We start from the raw sequence: 17,151 nt of genomic DNA on the forward strand, positions 1-17,151 counted from the left end.
CCTCCCAGCACAGCCCGGGGTCCTCCCTGTCCTCCCAGCACAGCCCGGGGTCCTCCCTGTCCTCCCAGCACAGCCGCAGGATCCTCCCTCCTCCCAGCACAGCACGGGGTCCCCCCTGTTCCGACTGGTTTTTAATTTCCTATGCACGAGGCACCATTAGATACACGTCCATATACTTGTTGAATGTACCACACAACTCTTCTAGCTGACCCTGTTTCATGGTACCCAGACCATTCAGTGCCTTTGTAAGGATCCTAGACTTTGCCTTTTTTTTCTTAGTTTCTTTTTGTTTATTCAATGTCCCTTTCACGTCATACATTTTGATCCCATTCATTTCTCTATTCCTTAGCATCCACCCTGCCCTTGCAGCCCCCCAAAATAAAAGAAAACTGTAGAGAAAAAAAGGAAAAAATTAAAAATCTCGTCATCGAAGTTGTAGTGTGACATAGTGAATCTCTTTGTCCATGTGTCTTGCTTACAAGTGTTCCTTGCAGAGAGCCTTTGGACTGATTCGAGGCCTTTGGTTTTTACTACACCATCAATGCTGGGTCCTCACCAAGACTCTTTGGATATCTTGTTATAGGTATTTTCACTGCAGGAGTCTCCCTGTCTTTGTGGGGGTGCCCTACTCTGTCCATGAACCTTGGCATTTATAATGTATAAAACAGCTTAGTCTGGCTAAATCTGCAGTTTGTCAGGGAAGAGATTTTTCAAAGGAATGCTTGTATTTGTATTTAACAATGGTTATCATTTCCAGGATGTTGTCTGTGTGAATGTTATATATCATTACTAATGCCCACAGCAATTCTGCAAGGTCGCTTTGCTAATAAGCAATGGATATGGGATTTTCTATTTTCGATACATTATATAATTTCTGACACTGCGACCAGTGAACAATTAAATTTAGCAATATTCATTTCTGATGTGTCAGAAAACAGATGGTTATTAAGAGCATATGGTAATTGCACAAGATCTGGCCCTGAATAATTCTGTAAATGATAGAAGCTAAATAACTGGCAAATATATCAAACAGGCATCTTTAGAAATTGGTGGTTTGAGGTCTGAAAATGTTTGCTTGCTGCCAGTTAGTTAGTAGGTTCCCTGCACCTTCATAGTAGCCAGCACAACCACAACCGTTGCGTGTGCTGTTCCTGCGCGCATTCATCTAGCACATCTGCCCTGGGCACTGTAGTTCAATGGAACTATTTCTGTGTTCTACTATGCAAGTTTCACTTATTAGTGGTAATTCAGGGAGTAGAAAGATGATTTCTGTTTAGAGGAAATGTGTTCTAACTTGCAGTTAGAGCAGACAAGAATCTTCCCACTAGGAAGAGCAATAATTAGTCATTTTCTTAGATATCAACTAAATTCTAGACTGACTAGCTATCACAGACCTTAAAGTAATTAAAGTTAGAAACTCATGCATTTAGTGTTGATTTATGTCAGGTTGATTTTTGTCTGTTGGTCTGTTTAATTGCCATAAACTGCTTAAGAGTTGTGAAAATTAAATGAGAAAAGGGAACAGCTTTAAAAGGTTACAGTTGCTCATTCTTAGCTATGAGAAGAGGAAGGGTCAGTTTTCTCTAAGAATGCCACCACCCCTAATAAGTCTACCGATGATGTGAGATGTCTTTCTGTATATGTGTTGCTTTTATTGGTTAATGAATAAAGCTGTTTTGGCTAATGACTTAGCAGAGTATAGCGAAGTGGGAAATCAGAACAGAGATGGAAAAAGTAGGCAGAGTCAAGGAGATGTCATATAGCTAGCTACCAATGAGAAAGATGCTACAGCCACTGGAATCTTTCCGGTAAGCCACAGCATGTGGCGAAACACAGGTTAATAGAAATGGATTAATTTAAGATAGTTAGCTAAGAATATACCTGAGTAATTGGCCAAGCAGTGCTGTAATTGACATAGTTTATGTGTGATTATTCGGGTCTGAGCAGTCTCTGTCTACATTCCATACTCCAGTGGAAGACTGCACATCCAAGGATATTTTGCAGCTCAGATTGGCCTTGGTTGTGGAAACAAACCAAAATGGACAAAGTTGAGTAGGAAAGGAAGAGAGAATGGGTTAGGAAGAGGTGAGAGAGAGTAAATATGATCAAAATACATATGTATAAAGAACTTGAATGAAGTTCTTAAAACATATATATACAAAAGAAGCAAAACAGAGAGGTATGCTAACATTCAGGAGCCTTTCTACTTACTGACTGTTGAAATCGCCCTTTACTCTATACGACAGTGACTTTGCATATGCAAGCTGAAAGTACCCAGAGTTACTCATCCTTCTGTGTTTGTATAAATGAACCAAAATGTTAGTATGCATGGTAAGTAATAAAATATTGCAAGGAAAAAATAGGAAGGACTTTTTTCTAAAGTGAGTAGACAATGTATTCATTATAATCTGCTACTTGATTAATTTTAACTATTTGGTCATGCTTTAAAATATGTTTTCATAACATTTTCTTTTATAGTATATCAGAGTTATCTTTAGATTCATCCCTTCATGCCATCAATCTGCATTGTAATAACATCTCCAAGATCACATCCATTGATCACATTTGGAACCTACGACATTTAGATCTATCATCTAATCAAATAAGTCAAATTGAAGGACTGAACACACTGACAAAACTATGCACTTTAAACTTGTCCTGCAATTTGATCACAAGAATAGAAGGTTTGTAAACTATTATATGTGGTATTTTATGTAAATGAAAATGAAGAAAACTATGTGCATTTGTTTTCTTCCAGTGGATGGAATTAATAGAATCATAAAATTTTGAAAATTAACCATAAAACCTACTATGAATTTGTTTTATTTCCCCATAAAACTGTCTTTTAAAAGCTAAATATACACACACACACAAAACCCAGCAGTTGATTTCACTGTATCAATCTGAAATGGTGCTGTCTATTTAAACCTTATAAAAGCTATGTTTTATCTCCCCCCGCCCCATTTTTAGGACTTGAAGCACTGGTTAATCTGACTAGACTGAATTTGTCTTATAATAATATAAACGATCTCAGTGGTAAGTAGACGTGCTTATATTTCTATAATGCTGAAGCTTTACATTGTGTTAGGACTTAGCTCAGTGTTGAGAAACTCCAAATTATAGTGATGTTTTGACCAAGGGTTTTATCCAAATTATGTACTTCTATCAAAACCATTGTTGCTGCCAAAACCATACCCATGTCAAAAGTAGAGATAAAGAAGAGGATGATCAGTAGCAGAAAAAGCTAAAGTGAGGAAAACCTACTTTCGGATGCTATACTTAATCTTAAATAGTTAACCACTATAGTCACATAGAAAGAGGTAGTTACAGTAAAACCTCTGACAGTGATAGAAACTTTCTATATCTGGTGCCTTCTCATGTGGCTGCCAGTAGCCAGGTATGAAAATTGACATGAAATATGACTGGTTGGGCAAGGGACTGAATATTTAAATTTTAATTTAAATATAAAAGCTACTAATGACTACGACATTGCACAATACAGACATGAAGGACTGCAGGGACTTGTATCTTAAAGGTTAAAGTCATTTATTCAGGTGGTCAGCATGCCTGAGAAGGTTTTGAAATTGTTACCTGTTTTTTATTAAAGGGATATAACTAATAAAATTTCAAAATTCTTAGGATTACCAGTTAGAACTAACAAAATTTCACTAATTATTCTCATATGCTGTTGTCTTAAAAACTTTTTTCTCCCATTGTTGCAGGGTTGATGCCTCTTCATGGACTGAAGTATAAACTTAGATATATTGACCTACATAGTAATTGTATAGACAGTATCCATCATTTACTTCAGTGTACAGTTGGCTTGCACTTCCTAACCAATCTTATTTTAGAGAAAGATGGAGAAGGTAATCCTATCTGTCTTGTACCAGGTAGGTAGTAGTTAATTTAATATGATGCTTTTCTCCTGAATTTGGTGTTCATGACCCACTTTCATTTCAGTCTTAAGCTTTGCAGTTTTAGGTTTTTGCTTTTTGTTTGTTTGTTTTTAGTATGTTTAGAAAAACATAAAGAAGTTATTGGAAAATAAATCTAAATTGCTTCTTGGTTAAAAGTATAAAGGATAAACAGGCCTCTCCTTCCTTTCTTCCTTCCCTCCCTCCCCCCCTCCTTCTCTCCCTTCCTCCCTCTCCCATCCTGAGACAGTATCTTTTTTAATTCAAACTTGATGGGTAGTGGAGGGTAACCATGAACCCTCCCTCCACTCTCTAAGCGCTGGGATTGCAGTTATGCACTGTATGAATGAATATATTACATTATTAATTGTGACTTTTGAAAGTTTAAACTTACATGTTCATTTCACAGCACCCACATGGTGCCATTCATAACTTGAATTTCAGGTCAGTACCCTTTCTTCACCTCTGTGGTCACCAGGAATGCATGTGGTACATGCATACATAGAAGCAATACTCAAATGCATAAAATAAATCTTTAAAAGAAGTTCAAGCACTGATTTGCTACATCTCTATCTCTCTCTTGAGTCTTTCCAACCAATTAATTGAACCTTCTGAGAAATATTTAGTATTGAAATTACGTGAGGGATTAGTTAGATGGTGTACCTTGTCACCATCTTGATGACCTGAGTTCAGTTCTTAAAACCTACATGGTAAAAGAAGAAAAATGACTCCCACAAGCTGTCCCTTGACCTATACATGTTTAAAAAAATGGGGGGGGGGGGAGAGAAAAAGAGAAATTGGTTGAGGACTTAGGTAGATGGCTCAGTGGTACAGGATCTGGGTTCAATTCCAGTACCTACATGATGGCTCACAACCATCTGTAACGCCCATTTCTGACTTCCTTTAAGTTAGGAACCAGGCACACACATAAACAGACATACATGCAGCCCAAATGCCTTTACATTTTTAATGTTAAAAAAAGGGAAGGAATTACTTGAGTAAAATTTAATATTAGTTTCTATTGGATTGTATACCATTGTAATGTTAATTTGGCAGTTTTCTTGTTTAATTCTTAGGAAAAGTGAATATTTTTGTCTTAAATAGTTGATTTAGCATATTCTAATATTATGTGTCATTAAGAAGAAAAGGGATATTTCACTAATATCTCACTATGCCACTCCAATTGCCATTTTTTCTTATCATTTTATGATGGTCATATTAATATAAACAAAAGATCTGCTTATCTTCCTTCTCAGAGTAAAATGCTGCTGATTTCATACATTTATAATCTCAAGGTAATTTTTCAGACCAGATGGTTTCAGTGATTTGACTTTACCAGGAATGGTATTTGGGATGGGGTGGGGGATGCTTTGCCTCTCTTGTATTTACTGATTGTGTGTTGAAGATGCTGAGTACGTAAAGTTATTGTCAGTGCTTCATCAGACTGACTTTCTTGTTCATGCAGTGTATGCCTACTGGCTTGGTTTGTTCTAGAAATAATCTCTTAAAGTATTTATGCTTTGGTTTTGAACTCTGTTTCCAAGGGTACCGAGCTATCATTCTCCAGACTTTGCCACAACTGAGGATCTTAGATTGCAAGAACATTTTTGGTGAGCCAGTAAACTTGGAAGAAATAAACTCATCACGCCTACAGTGCTTCGAAGGACTTTTGGATAACTTAGTTTCTTCTGATTCCCCCCTGAATATAAGTGAGGATGAGGTAGAGTATTGGTGGTTTTTCTTAGAGAAAAGATACCTTCAAGTGTTAATGGATCAGAATATGAACTTTAAGGATTCAGGTTTGTTTCTGTGCCTTAGGTCGTTGACAGTATGCCTATGGCAGCACCGCCCATGGATGTATTACCTCCTTTGGAGCAGTTCACCAGCACACCAGAAGATAATGTTCTGACCTCGCTCTTATCTGTGTGTCCATCTTCTGAACCAGAAAAAATTAATCATGAAAACGATTTTCAGAACGAAATGAAACTTCAGAAATTAGATGATCAAATCTTACAGCTTCTCAATGAAGTAATTTTATTTTTATTTTTTTGAAGGCTAATATGTTTATTAAAGAAAAGGTAGCTAAGAAAGTATGAAGTAGAAATTTGACCAACCAAAAGCATCATATTGACTATATCTGTATTTTTGTTTTCTTTACAGAAGTAGAATTATGTATAGTAACAGTGGTAGAAAACAGTAGGGTGTGGTTCTTTTTTCACTCATTTTCTTGTTGCCTTCCTTCATGAGTATCAGTACTGGTATTGCCAATAATATTTTATTCTTTTGTGTATGTAGCATCAATTAATAGATATTTGACTATGATATATGATTATGAGCATTATAGTCAAGTTTTGATTTCTCTTTGCTGTGTACCTACATGTTGCTTATCCCTATCTTACCTTTTGGGTAGGAGTTGCTGGAACATCCCATGTCCCTAATAGCAGTTCATGAGAGTTCTAGTTTACTTTTTTTATGATGAGGTCTTAACTGTGTAACACAGACTGACCTTGATGCTTCTGGAGCTCTGGGATTACAAGCATATACCAATATACCTTGCTCTCATGTGCCTTTTTCATTATAAATCTTCCTTTTGACTCTTTTGGAATATATCCTGGACACAGAATGTTATGTGTCTTAGATTCTGCTAGAGTCTTGTAAAAAATGTTGGCATTCTTATATTTATCATTAATTTGATTTGACTTAAAACTCTAATTTTGTCTAAACAAGTATTAGTTCATATTTCATTTGTTTTTAGAAATTGCCTTTTATTACCTCTAGTTTTTAACTCAAAAGTTTTTTCCTTTTTATACTTGACTATTATAGTTTCTCCATAGAAAGCTGATAGTCTCAGCTTGAAACATTGTCTATTCTGGTCCATTTTGCAAGTATCAGCTCCCATGTAGACTAGTCTTACCTTTTTATCACTTTGATGTCTTTAGTTTTAACTTCTATTTTTGTTTTGCTTCTTTTTCATTTTCCCAGAGTTTATAATTGTCTGTAAAAGAGTTGAGCTACTGAAAGCTCTTTTTTCTTTCTGTGCCAGAACTGAATTTCTTGCCTTCAGTTTCAAAGAGATACAATTTATACATCTTTAGTCTTATAAAATGTTTTAATATTTAAGAAGACTTTAAATTTTAATTATACTGAACAGAACTTTTAACAGGCTTGCTTTCTTCCTTTCTTTCTTTCTTTCTTTCTTTCTTTCTTTCTTTCTTTCTTTCTTTCTTTCTTTCTTTCTCTTATGTTCTTAGACTTCTAATTCTTTAATAGATAATGTTCCCGAGAAAGACCTCGGACCAAAGAGAGACGCAGACATAACATCTGAAAGTGACTATGGGAACAGAAAAGAGTACAGTCGAAAAATTCCCAGAAGAACAAAAATCCCATATTATGCCAGAACTATTCAAACTATTAAGCATCACAATAAAAACAACGGTGCATTTGTAAGGTACATGCTTGGTCTTAGTGAGCAAATGAGGTTACGAAGGCAGGAGTAACTGACTGACTTCTTGGCTCACGATGATAAACCTGTCAGTTTTATCATCAAATGAAGTTACGAAGGCAGGAGTAGCTGACTGACTTCTTATTGGCTCACGATGATAAACCTGTCAGTTTTATCATCAAATTTTAGGGCATAAACCTAACCCTTGCCCCCAGTCCTACAGTTTCTGTATCCATGGATTTAACCCACTACTGAACAAATAAAATCAAACAAAAGAATTATATGTTTACTGACATGAACCATTTATTGGGTTTAAAATTAATTGCTTCTGATTGAACATTCACAAACTGTTTTTTCTTGTCATTATTTCCTAAATAATGTAGTATAATAAACAGATTATTTTAGGTATTATGGCAGATATTGTATTGGATATAAAAATTAGTCTAGACAACTTAATATATACTCACACAACTATGCCATTTTATATAATGGACTTGAGCATTTAGATATTCTGTTATTTGAGGTTGGTTCTGGAACCAATCCCTGCAGAAAGTTAAGAATGGTGTATTCATATAAAAGATTGCTTTCTCTTTGTACTTACTAAAGTTGAGAAATTAATACAAATACCAAAATGCCACTGTATTACTTACAGTGGGAAAAAAGGCTAAAACACTTGAGTTTTCCTGACAAGTTTCTCCTCTACATGTAGGCTCATTTAGCCAGAAGGCCTAGCTAACCAGTACCAACTAAGCAAATGTAATGATTACGTTTTTGACATGAGGATTTAGAAATCTGATGTCTGTATTTTCATTGAAGAGATATCAACCTTGCTAGTTATTTAAAAAAGACTACACTTTTTTGCCTGCATAATTCTTTTCTTAAATGTTTGTTATTTAAATTCTTTATAGTGATCCAATTATACTTTCATGTATAAAACTTGCTCAGAAAAAAAAAAAAAACAAAAAAACAAACTTGCTCAGTCCTCTTAATAGTAAGAATATACTTCTTAATACTCTGGCTACCGATAGAATATTGTGTCAGTTTTAAACTTTAAAGTACCATAGGGTATCTAAATCATGTTTTCAAATATTTATATTAGAAATCATAGTCTATTTCATCTTGAATATGTTGAAAGACTACACATAAAAAATCATAATCTTTTTAAAATTCTTGACTCTAAATAGTGAGTCAACAAAGCACATCCATTGTGAAATTTATGAATTAGCTTGTCCAATTAACTATTACCTTACTTAATACATTTTTTGTTTAAAAAATTATTTACTGTATATGTGTGGGTGTTTTACCTGCATGTATGTCTGTACCGTGTCCTGGTGCCCACTAATGAACAGAAGAGGCATCAGATCCCCTGGATCTGATTTGGTCACAAATTACTGTGCTGTTGTGCCATGTGGGTACTGGAAATTGAAACCAGATCCTCTGGAAGGGGAGCTAATGCTCTTAACCACTGACCCATCTCTTCAGACCCTTAATTACATGTTTTTAACAATATTACTCATATATGTAACTAGAGGTGTTTGTGTTGGAAAACTGTACTTTGGATTATTCTCTACGTTTTATTCTTTGCAGTTGTAATCGCAAAATGAGACAGCCTTACCTTAAAGATTTATATGTAAGATCGTCTTTAGTTAACTGTAATGTTTTAAGAGACTTGGACGAGCAGAAGACTGACATAATTAAAGTAGACAAAAGTGTCTTGGACGACAACACTTACCGGGTACGGTTTAGAAAGTTAAGAAAAACTTAGATATAAAATCCTAGAAAGTTAACCATTCTTTATGAGCAATAAATGTTTTGTAGTTTTATCACTGATGGGAATTGGCTTCTTTTATGCTTCCTGATTTCCAGACTTTGTGTAATATTACTGCTTTTACATTTGCTAACGATGAGATCAGTTGAAATGATGCTACATTCTTGTGGAGGAGAATGTATTACGAATTTTCCAGCTCCTTTTTCCCAAAGAAATAGTTCCTAGTTTAAGGGTGATACTGTATTATTTCAAATATAAAGATAAATCTTCATGTTTTCTCAAAGTATTCTGTATAACTGTCTTGATGGTTGTCCTAAAACCCAATTTTGGAAAAGGATTCAGAGATGCTTTAAATATTTTAAAAATTCAAGACTTGCTGATTGTATTAGATAACTTTGCCCTTATTTTATATGTTTGAGTACTGGTTATTCTACTATGCTCTGTAAAACAATGTGCTCTAAGAGTTGGATTGCCTTCTATAATTGTCATGACCCTAGCAACTAACATTCATTTGATACGGTTGTGTACCCAGCGCTATTCTGCGCTGTTCTGTGTGCTTTGAATTCATTAACTCTCCTCGTAGCTTTTTACAGCAGGTACTGTTATTATAAAATAAATGAAAAGACTGAGGCAGCAAGAAATTGGGTAACTTTTTCAAATTCATAAAGCATTGCTATTTTCTTTTAGTCCCTCTTGGAACAGTTAGACCAAGAGAGAGAGATGAGGTGGAAAGCTGAGCAAGCTGAAAAGAAACTTATGGATTATATCGAAGAGCTCCTTAAGCAAGCAAGTGAGAAAAAAGATGTTCACAGCCTGGCTCTCATTACCACAGACAGGTAAGACAAAATATGCCCTTAAAGATGTCCCTCAGAGCCTGAGGATTACTAGACGTGGAACCAGGAAAAATTAGGGGGAATGAATACATTTTACTTTCACTTGATTTTAAGATTTAATGCTTCCTTGTTACATAAATGGGGAATTTGGGGTACATGTAGTTGACCACTTGTACTGGGAAGTGTCAGGTGGGTGAGTATTATACATAAACAATGAGATAAGACTTTGTGGGGTGGGGTGACTTGCTTTGTAGAGTACCATATTTACAAAGGGCTAGCACTGGCCATTGGCAAATTTCTCTTTGAGGTTTATGAATCCTAGTCTCTGTTTATGTACTCACTTTCTGCTAGGTTTGGTAGTACCACATAGCCCAAGTTTCCTAATTCTTTTCTTATTTTTTCTTGTCTAGTCTGTCTCCTATTTGTCTGAGGGTTTTTATTTTTACCCCAGTACTTTCTTTAATGTTACACTATCTTATTTCATTATGTGAAAATACATTGATTTCTATGGTTAATTCTGACATGATTCCTTTTCTGAAATAGTTATTAAGTTTCTTCTCTAGAGTTCCTTTCAGATTTTTTGTTTATTTGGTTGGTTGGTTTTTATTTTTTGTTTTGTTTGTTTTTCTTATCTCCAGACTTGCTATTGGCCATAAGTGGATTGGGAAGTTGCTACTAGTTCAGTTTTGTGTCTGTAGCATGGATAATTCCTCCTATAAAATCTTTTCTGAATGCTGGGCAGTGGTGGCACAGACCTTTAATCCCAGCACTCAGGAGGCAGAAGCAGGTGAAATTCTGTGAGTTTGAGGCCAGCTTGATCTACAAAAGCTAGTTCTAGGACAGGCTCCAAAGCCACAGAGAAGCCCTGTCTTGAAAATAATAATAATAATAATAATCTCTTCTGAATATCAAATTGAGGTACACTGTTTCCAACCTGATCCCTAATTTATTTTAGACATTTGGTTTTATAATACTGATACTTAAAAAACAAAATCCTGTCCACCTGCTTGTTTTATATGTTATACTTGTGTGATATGAAAAAAGAAACCATGTTAAACATGTACAGTGAGAATCTTTGTAGCTGCACATTTTTGGCACTCTTGTGTGAGTGCCTCTGTCAGTGTCCTGCCATATTTGTGTTTGAGGGATCACTGTACTGAATATATGGAAGAAAATCTACCGGGGGCCTAGAGTTCCAGCCCCAGCACCCCTCATGGCTCAGAATAGGATGCTTATTTAAGGCAAGCGAAAATCTGAGGGTTAAAAAAAATTGACTCAAGTACATCACTGCTACATGTTCTTTATTCCTTTGCATGAAGAAGCAAGAAGAAGAAGAAGAAGGGATGATCTTCATGAGGTTTCTGTAGTTGGAAAATTCCATAGGAAAGGACAATGATAATATGCATATCAAAATCACTAAAAGGGCAGGGAGATCCTGATAAATTAGTAATACTCCCCAGGTGACACCACCCGGCAAAGAACCATTGTCCAAGGGGAAATATCTGACATTCCAAAGCATTAGATAAAGTTACTAAACATCCTGAACCTGGACTTCACCCACACCCAGAGCTGTCTGTCTGGTAAGGGTGGGGCATGCTGCCTTCCTGAGCAGTGCCTGTCTTCTATAGAAATTTCTATGTGGTCTGTTAGCAAGCAGTTTTGTGGAATTGACACTGTATAAATTTAACTGTTAGAACAAAGAATGAATGTTGTCGCTCTAAGGTGTGGGGGAATGGAAAGGTCATTCTGTTGCCTCTATGGTGCTGAGATATTTTGGGGTGAATACTGTTTTTGAAGGGAGAACCACCTTGATTTCACAAGATTTTAGAGAATTGGCAGTGGCTTATCCAAAAGACAAGTGCCCCCGCAGGCTCTGTAAAACAGATGCCCCATAAGTTGTACTCTTGTGGGTCTGCCTTTATGAACCTGTCAGCTGTACATTTACTATGTAATACTTGTGGCCTCCAATAAAAATTCCAGTCAGGAAATGAGTGAATGGCATAGGGAAGGGAATAAGGCTCAGAACACCCTCAAGAGCAGAGCCCTGTTACATGCTAGAGATTGAGGATGAGTCATGGGGATACTGTAGAGGATAGGATTCCTCTTCAGGATAAAACCAAGCTGTTTTAGGGGTTGTTTTATTACATTTTATTTCCTTTGCATTATAGTTGAAATTCCTTTTACTGTTGGCTTTTTGTTTGTTTGTTTAGTTTGGTTATGTTGTGTTGTGTTGACTTTTTGAGGCAGCATCTTACTACATAGCTCTGGCTGGACTGGAAATCACTAAGTAGAGTAGTCTGGCCTTGAACTCAAAAAAGCTTTTGTGGTCTCTGCCTCCCAGGTGCTTGGAATACAGGTGTGGACCTCCAGGCCTGGTTTGGCATACTTTGTCTCTTGTTTGGGGCTATATGTGAATAATTTTTGTTTTATTTCATAGTATAGGTATTAACTAAATACACTTAATAGAAGCTAATCTCAACTGCTCGCTGGATTTCATTGAATTTGGGATGTTTGAAACACACTTCCTTTCTAGCTCTATACAGTCTCTCGTTTGTACCTGACGTCAATGGTCCATGTTCGTTGCTCTCTTGAGAAGTCAGTCTCAGTTGTTCTGACTCCGCTTTTATCTACACCCATGTTTGTTTGGTATCTTGAGATTAATGCTTCACAGCTCTTGATGTTATTGTGTGTATCTTGTATCCATCACCTAGTCTGAAGGCCAGGGATCATACTATGAATGTTATGTCAACAGAGTAAATCTCATTTATTATAGTATCTTTATTGTTCCAACCTCTTTGGACAATAGACTTGTTGATCTAATGAGTTAACAGAAGTGTTTTTCCTATATTTTGTGTGTTTTCAGGTTAGCCCATCCTGAGAAAGGAGCATCTTGCTTCTTACTCTGTATTCTTTACTTAGTAAATGGTGTGCCATTAATATTCTGTCAGCTTCCAAAACTAGAAATAATCGTTCTACCACCTTTTTCTCAAAGCCAGTTGGTATCAATATCTTCTTGATTCTGAATCTTAAATTATATATCTCCTCTGATACTGATCTCCCTTGAGGGTGGTGACTATACCTTATTTATACCGAATGCTTTTAAAAACTTCACACTAGCCCACAGTTGAGACACACTAGGGGTAAAGTATTGCTGTGAAATAATAAAGTTTATCTAAGTTTCTTTAATTTGTGACCAATGTTTTTCTGTTACATCAAAATGTTAGTTTCAGAGTCGGGACAAATGCATATATTTTTTTCAGATACTGATCACTATTTTAAGCCTTAACATTGACTACAATTTTCATTATTTTTGTACATGTAACATTCTTATGATTGCATATATAATTTATGCTTCAGGCTAAAGGATGTTATTTTTAAAGAGAGACATTCCAAGGCTCAACTTGAAATTATAGTTCACAGACTTCAAAATGAAGTTAAAAAGCTAACTATTGAACTAATGAAAGCACAAGATCAACAGGAAGATCACATCAGACACTTGAGAACCCTGGAAAAGGCATTGGAAAAAATGGAGAAGCAGAAAGCACAGCAGCAGCAGGCACAGGTATCTGAATGGATCCATGATGTGATGAAAAGATTCATGGCTTCCTCCCTGAACCTAATTGAATATTATAGTAAACTCAAAAGATACCAGGCTCTATGCAGAAAAAGTCACTGTTGTTTTTTATATAGCATCCACATAGCCTGTGGATTGTGTCTTTATTCTACCAGGACTTACATAAAGCAGTTATAAGAGTTGACAGAAATATTGCAGGTAGTAGGCTCATATTTTTGAGAGATAGCTTTCAAATCTGTGAGGTACTTGAAAGAGTTTTTACTTTCATGCTTTTGTCATGGAACCTGTCAAAACATGTGATACAAATCAATAATAATTGATGTCAGTATATTTGATGTGTCAACTTGGTCTGACAATATCATTCTTAATTCAGTAAAGTTTGAAAGCAGCTCAGTTATCAAGTCATGCCATTTAATCAACATTTAGAGGAGCTGCCAAAAAATACAAGTTGGTAGTTGCAGGGGTGGCCATAAAGCTTCTTGCTAGCTCTCGAAGCTCTTAAGTCTGCCAGCTTTTCTGTATAAGGACTTTCCCTTTTCTCTCAGATACTGATCTTAGTCATGTTCTCCCTAACATGCTGAACGTCAGCACACCCCAAAGCACTCTCACTCACCATGTGTCTGGCAGCCTGCTTGTTTAACCTCTGTACCTAACTCCAAAAGGCATGACTTTTTCCCCTTCTCCATCTTCCCCCTCCAGGTAGCTGCCAGGGTCTACAGCTTGCCTGCCCTGTGGCTTTTCTTTTAAACTAATGAAACTGCCCTTGGCTTTTAGACAAACTAACCAAATATAAAGTAGAAGCAGGTAGTGACTGTTAGTGCTGTATGTACCATATGTACGACACACAAATGAGACTACAACCAACTTTAAACCTAGAGGCAGGGGGATAATTGTGGGACTATTGTAATCATTTGTCCCTCATTCAGATGAGACTTCTCCAAGAGGTGGAGCTCAAAGCCTCGGCTGCTGATCGAGAAATAAACTTACTTCGAACTTCTCTTCACCAAGAAAAGGAGCAAGTGCAACAACTTCATGAACTTCTGGCATTGAAAGAAGAGGAACACAGGTGAATGAAACGTATCAAGACAATATTGATATTCATAAGTATAAAAGGAAATTTCTGGTTCTGTCCACCCTCCTTCCTACCCAGCAATTGACCATTTAGTGACATCTGACAGAATTAACTCATGGAGGGCTGGCAACATGGCTTAACACCAAAGCCTGACAAGTATGGTTCCTGGGACCCTTGTGACACAAGGAAAACCAGCTCCTGCAGGTTGTCCTATGACATCTATGTATGATAAAACACGTAATCTATCAGCCAGTCAATGTAGTGAAAAAGAGGAGTAAAATCAGAATTAACTTAAGAAGAAAACATATTTGCACCTCTATTAAATTCAGTTCTTTAGAAATAGCAGCTGAAAAACAAATGTGTGGCTTTGGTGTCAGCATGAAAAGAAGATTCTTATAAAAAATGCACCTTATTTCTACATTTCTTCAAGCTTAATAAAAATTGCCCATCCTGTAGAGCGAGAGGTAGCTGTTAACTTCCAAATAACTATTGTAAGACTACTCGGTATTTTTTCTTTAAACCAGTAGACTATGAACTTTCTCTGTCTATACATTTTTGTGTTTTAAAGCAAAGAACTGATCTTCCATTAACCTTAGGTGATACAAAATGTTAAAGGCTATTTAAAGACTTTTGAATTTTTATTTTCATGAACTGCATTGCTTTGGTTTCCATTCCAGGAAAGAAATTGAAACTAGGGAGTTTTTCAGTGATGCAGAGTTTCAGGATGCACTAGCTAAAGAAATGTCCAAAGAAGAAAGAAAGCATGAGCAAGAAGTAAAAGAATACCAAGAAAAAATTGATATATTAAACCAGCAGTATTTGGATTTAGAAAACGAATTCCGTATTGCTTTAACTGTGGAAGCCAGAAGATTTAAAGATGTAAGAATTGATGTGTAGCTCTGTTGATAAGAGAACCACATTTTAGAATCTTACAGTCTTTCCATCTCTGTTAATGCTATTCTCAGTCTTCTAAGTGCTAATGCCAAAAACTAATGCCAACATTGACTCCTTTTTCTCTGATACTCCATAATGAGTACCTTACGAGCTTTTTGTAGTGTTATTTTTAGAATATAGTCTTTCTTACCAACTTTGTATTAACATGTAAGTTAGATGTTATACCACTCCTCGACTAATTTGCCTTTCCATTTTATTCAGAACGATAATCAGAACCCTGTGTTGTAGCTGACTTCATGTTCTTGCCATTTCCCCCTTTACTCAAGCTACTCCCATCACATGTATTATACTGTTCCTTGAAGCACTTCCTGCCCAGAACACCTTCCCTATGTACATTTACATTCTTGTTGTCTGCTGGTAACTTCTCAATAACAATGTCATTTAAAATTGAACCTTCCTCTTACAGTACTTTACATCCTTCTAAGCTTACATTTTCTATATAGTTTCATGATGCATAGTTTCTTCCTGTTGGTATACTGCAAGTCCCTAACTACCACAAGACAATTTAGTCTGTTTTCTCCATTAGTACACTGCAGTGCCAAACAGTGGCTGACCTATAGCAACTGCTGAGTGAGTATGTGTCATACAAATGAATCTTGGTTCTTACACTCACTACTTAGTTTTTTGGGTAACTAAACAAATGAGGAGCAAACCCCTTGGGTCTGTGTTTTATCTGCTGGGAATTAGTAGATAGAAACAAACTACCTCTGATTTTTGTTTCGCTAAAATGCAAGGTTTTTAAATGAAAATTGTAAACTGTTTCTAGATGCAATATTTTCTATTTGGGAAGCTGCTGTTTATAATATGATTTCGAAATATAGGTTCAAGATGGTTTTGAAGATGTTGCAACTGAGTTAGCCAAGAGCAAACATGCTCTTATTTGGGCTCAACGCAAAGAAAATGAATCATCATCTTTAATTAAAGATCTGACCTGTATGGTGAAGGAACAAAAGACAAAACTCTCAGAAGTCTCCAAATTGAAACAGGAAGCAGCCGCGAATTTACAGGCAAGAGTCTGGAGTGTCATTTCCTTGGAGCTTTCGCATCACCTCAAGTGTGAGCAGTGCAGTTTGGGGTACTCAGGATTAATTTGGAGATGTTCTTGATGAATGTATACCTTGTGAAGTTAATGATTTCATAGATGATATTGCTTTCATCAGAATATCTAAGCGTGTCAGGTATAGTGATGCACACTTTGAGCCCAGCTCTTAGGAGACAGAACCAGTCAAAGGGATCTCTGAATTAGAGTCCATCCTGGTCTACATTTTGAGTTCTAGACCCTTTGGGCAAACATTATACTCTGTCTCAAAAAAATAAATAAAATATGTAAATAAATTACTTAAGTAAATTTACTTTTATGAAGGTGTTACCAGTTGCACGTGATACTCAAAGGTGTTAAGGTTTGAGAAGTGCCACTTGTGTTAATGGTATTAATTAGCCTTTAAATTCATGTCTATTAATATTTGTATTCTTTCACCTAAGAACTCAACTTTTGTAAAGTTATAGATAATTTAAATATTTTATGAGAAATTTTGGCAATTGTAGGTTCAGTTTTTTTCTTTAACAATTATAGAGTAAAAGCTTTAGAAAATAG

General features: G+C 36.0%; 1 protein-coding gene across 5 annotated transcripts in view; it reads left to right on the forward strand.

Moving 5' to 3' along the window:
• Lrrcc1 (leucine rich repeat and coiled-coil centrosomal protein 1) overlaps nt 1-17,151 on the forward strand; it is a 45,948-nt gene that overhangs the window by 819 nt on the left and 27,978 nt on the right. For 3 of the 5 annotated variants that reach the window (XM_050161763.1, XM_050161764.1, XM_050161762.1), the window contains exons 2-13: nt 2,479-2,684; nt 2,971-3,036; nt 3,723-3,890; nt 5,459-5,634; nt 5,733-5,942; nt 7,166-7,362; nt 8,944-9,091; nt 9,812-9,960; nt 13,315-13,519; nt 14,458-14,597; nt 15,281-15,482; nt 16,379-16,564. In XM_050161763.1, coding sequence (XP_050017720.1) covers nt 2,479-2,684; nt 2,971-3,036; nt 3,723-3,890; nt 5,459-5,634; nt 5,733-5,942; nt 7,166-7,362; nt 8,944-9,091; nt 9,812-9,960; nt 13,315-13,519; nt 14,458-14,597; nt 15,281-15,482; nt 16,379-16,564 — 2,053 coding nt within the window. Of the gene's footprint in view, nt 1-2,478; nt 2,685-2,970; nt 3,037-3,722; nt 3,891-5,458; nt 5,635-5,713; nt 5,943-7,165; nt 7,363-8,943; nt 9,092-9,811; nt 9,961-13,314; nt 13,520-14,457; nt 14,598-15,280; nt 15,483-16,378; nt 16,565-17,151 lie in introns of those variants that run through there. The other 2 variants (XM_050161765.1, XM_050161766.1) reach the window with 2 other exon arrangements.

The sequence above is a fragment of the Alexandromys fortis genome, unplaced genomic scaffold (assembly GCF_014885135.2).
Source record: "Alexandromys fortis isolate MF-2015 unplaced genomic scaffold, M_Fortis_MF-2015_v1.1 scaffold_74, whole genome shotgun sequence".
Classification (NCBI taxonomy): Eukaryota; Metazoa; Chordata; class Mammalia; order Rodentia; family Cricetidae; genus Alexandromys; species Alexandromys fortis.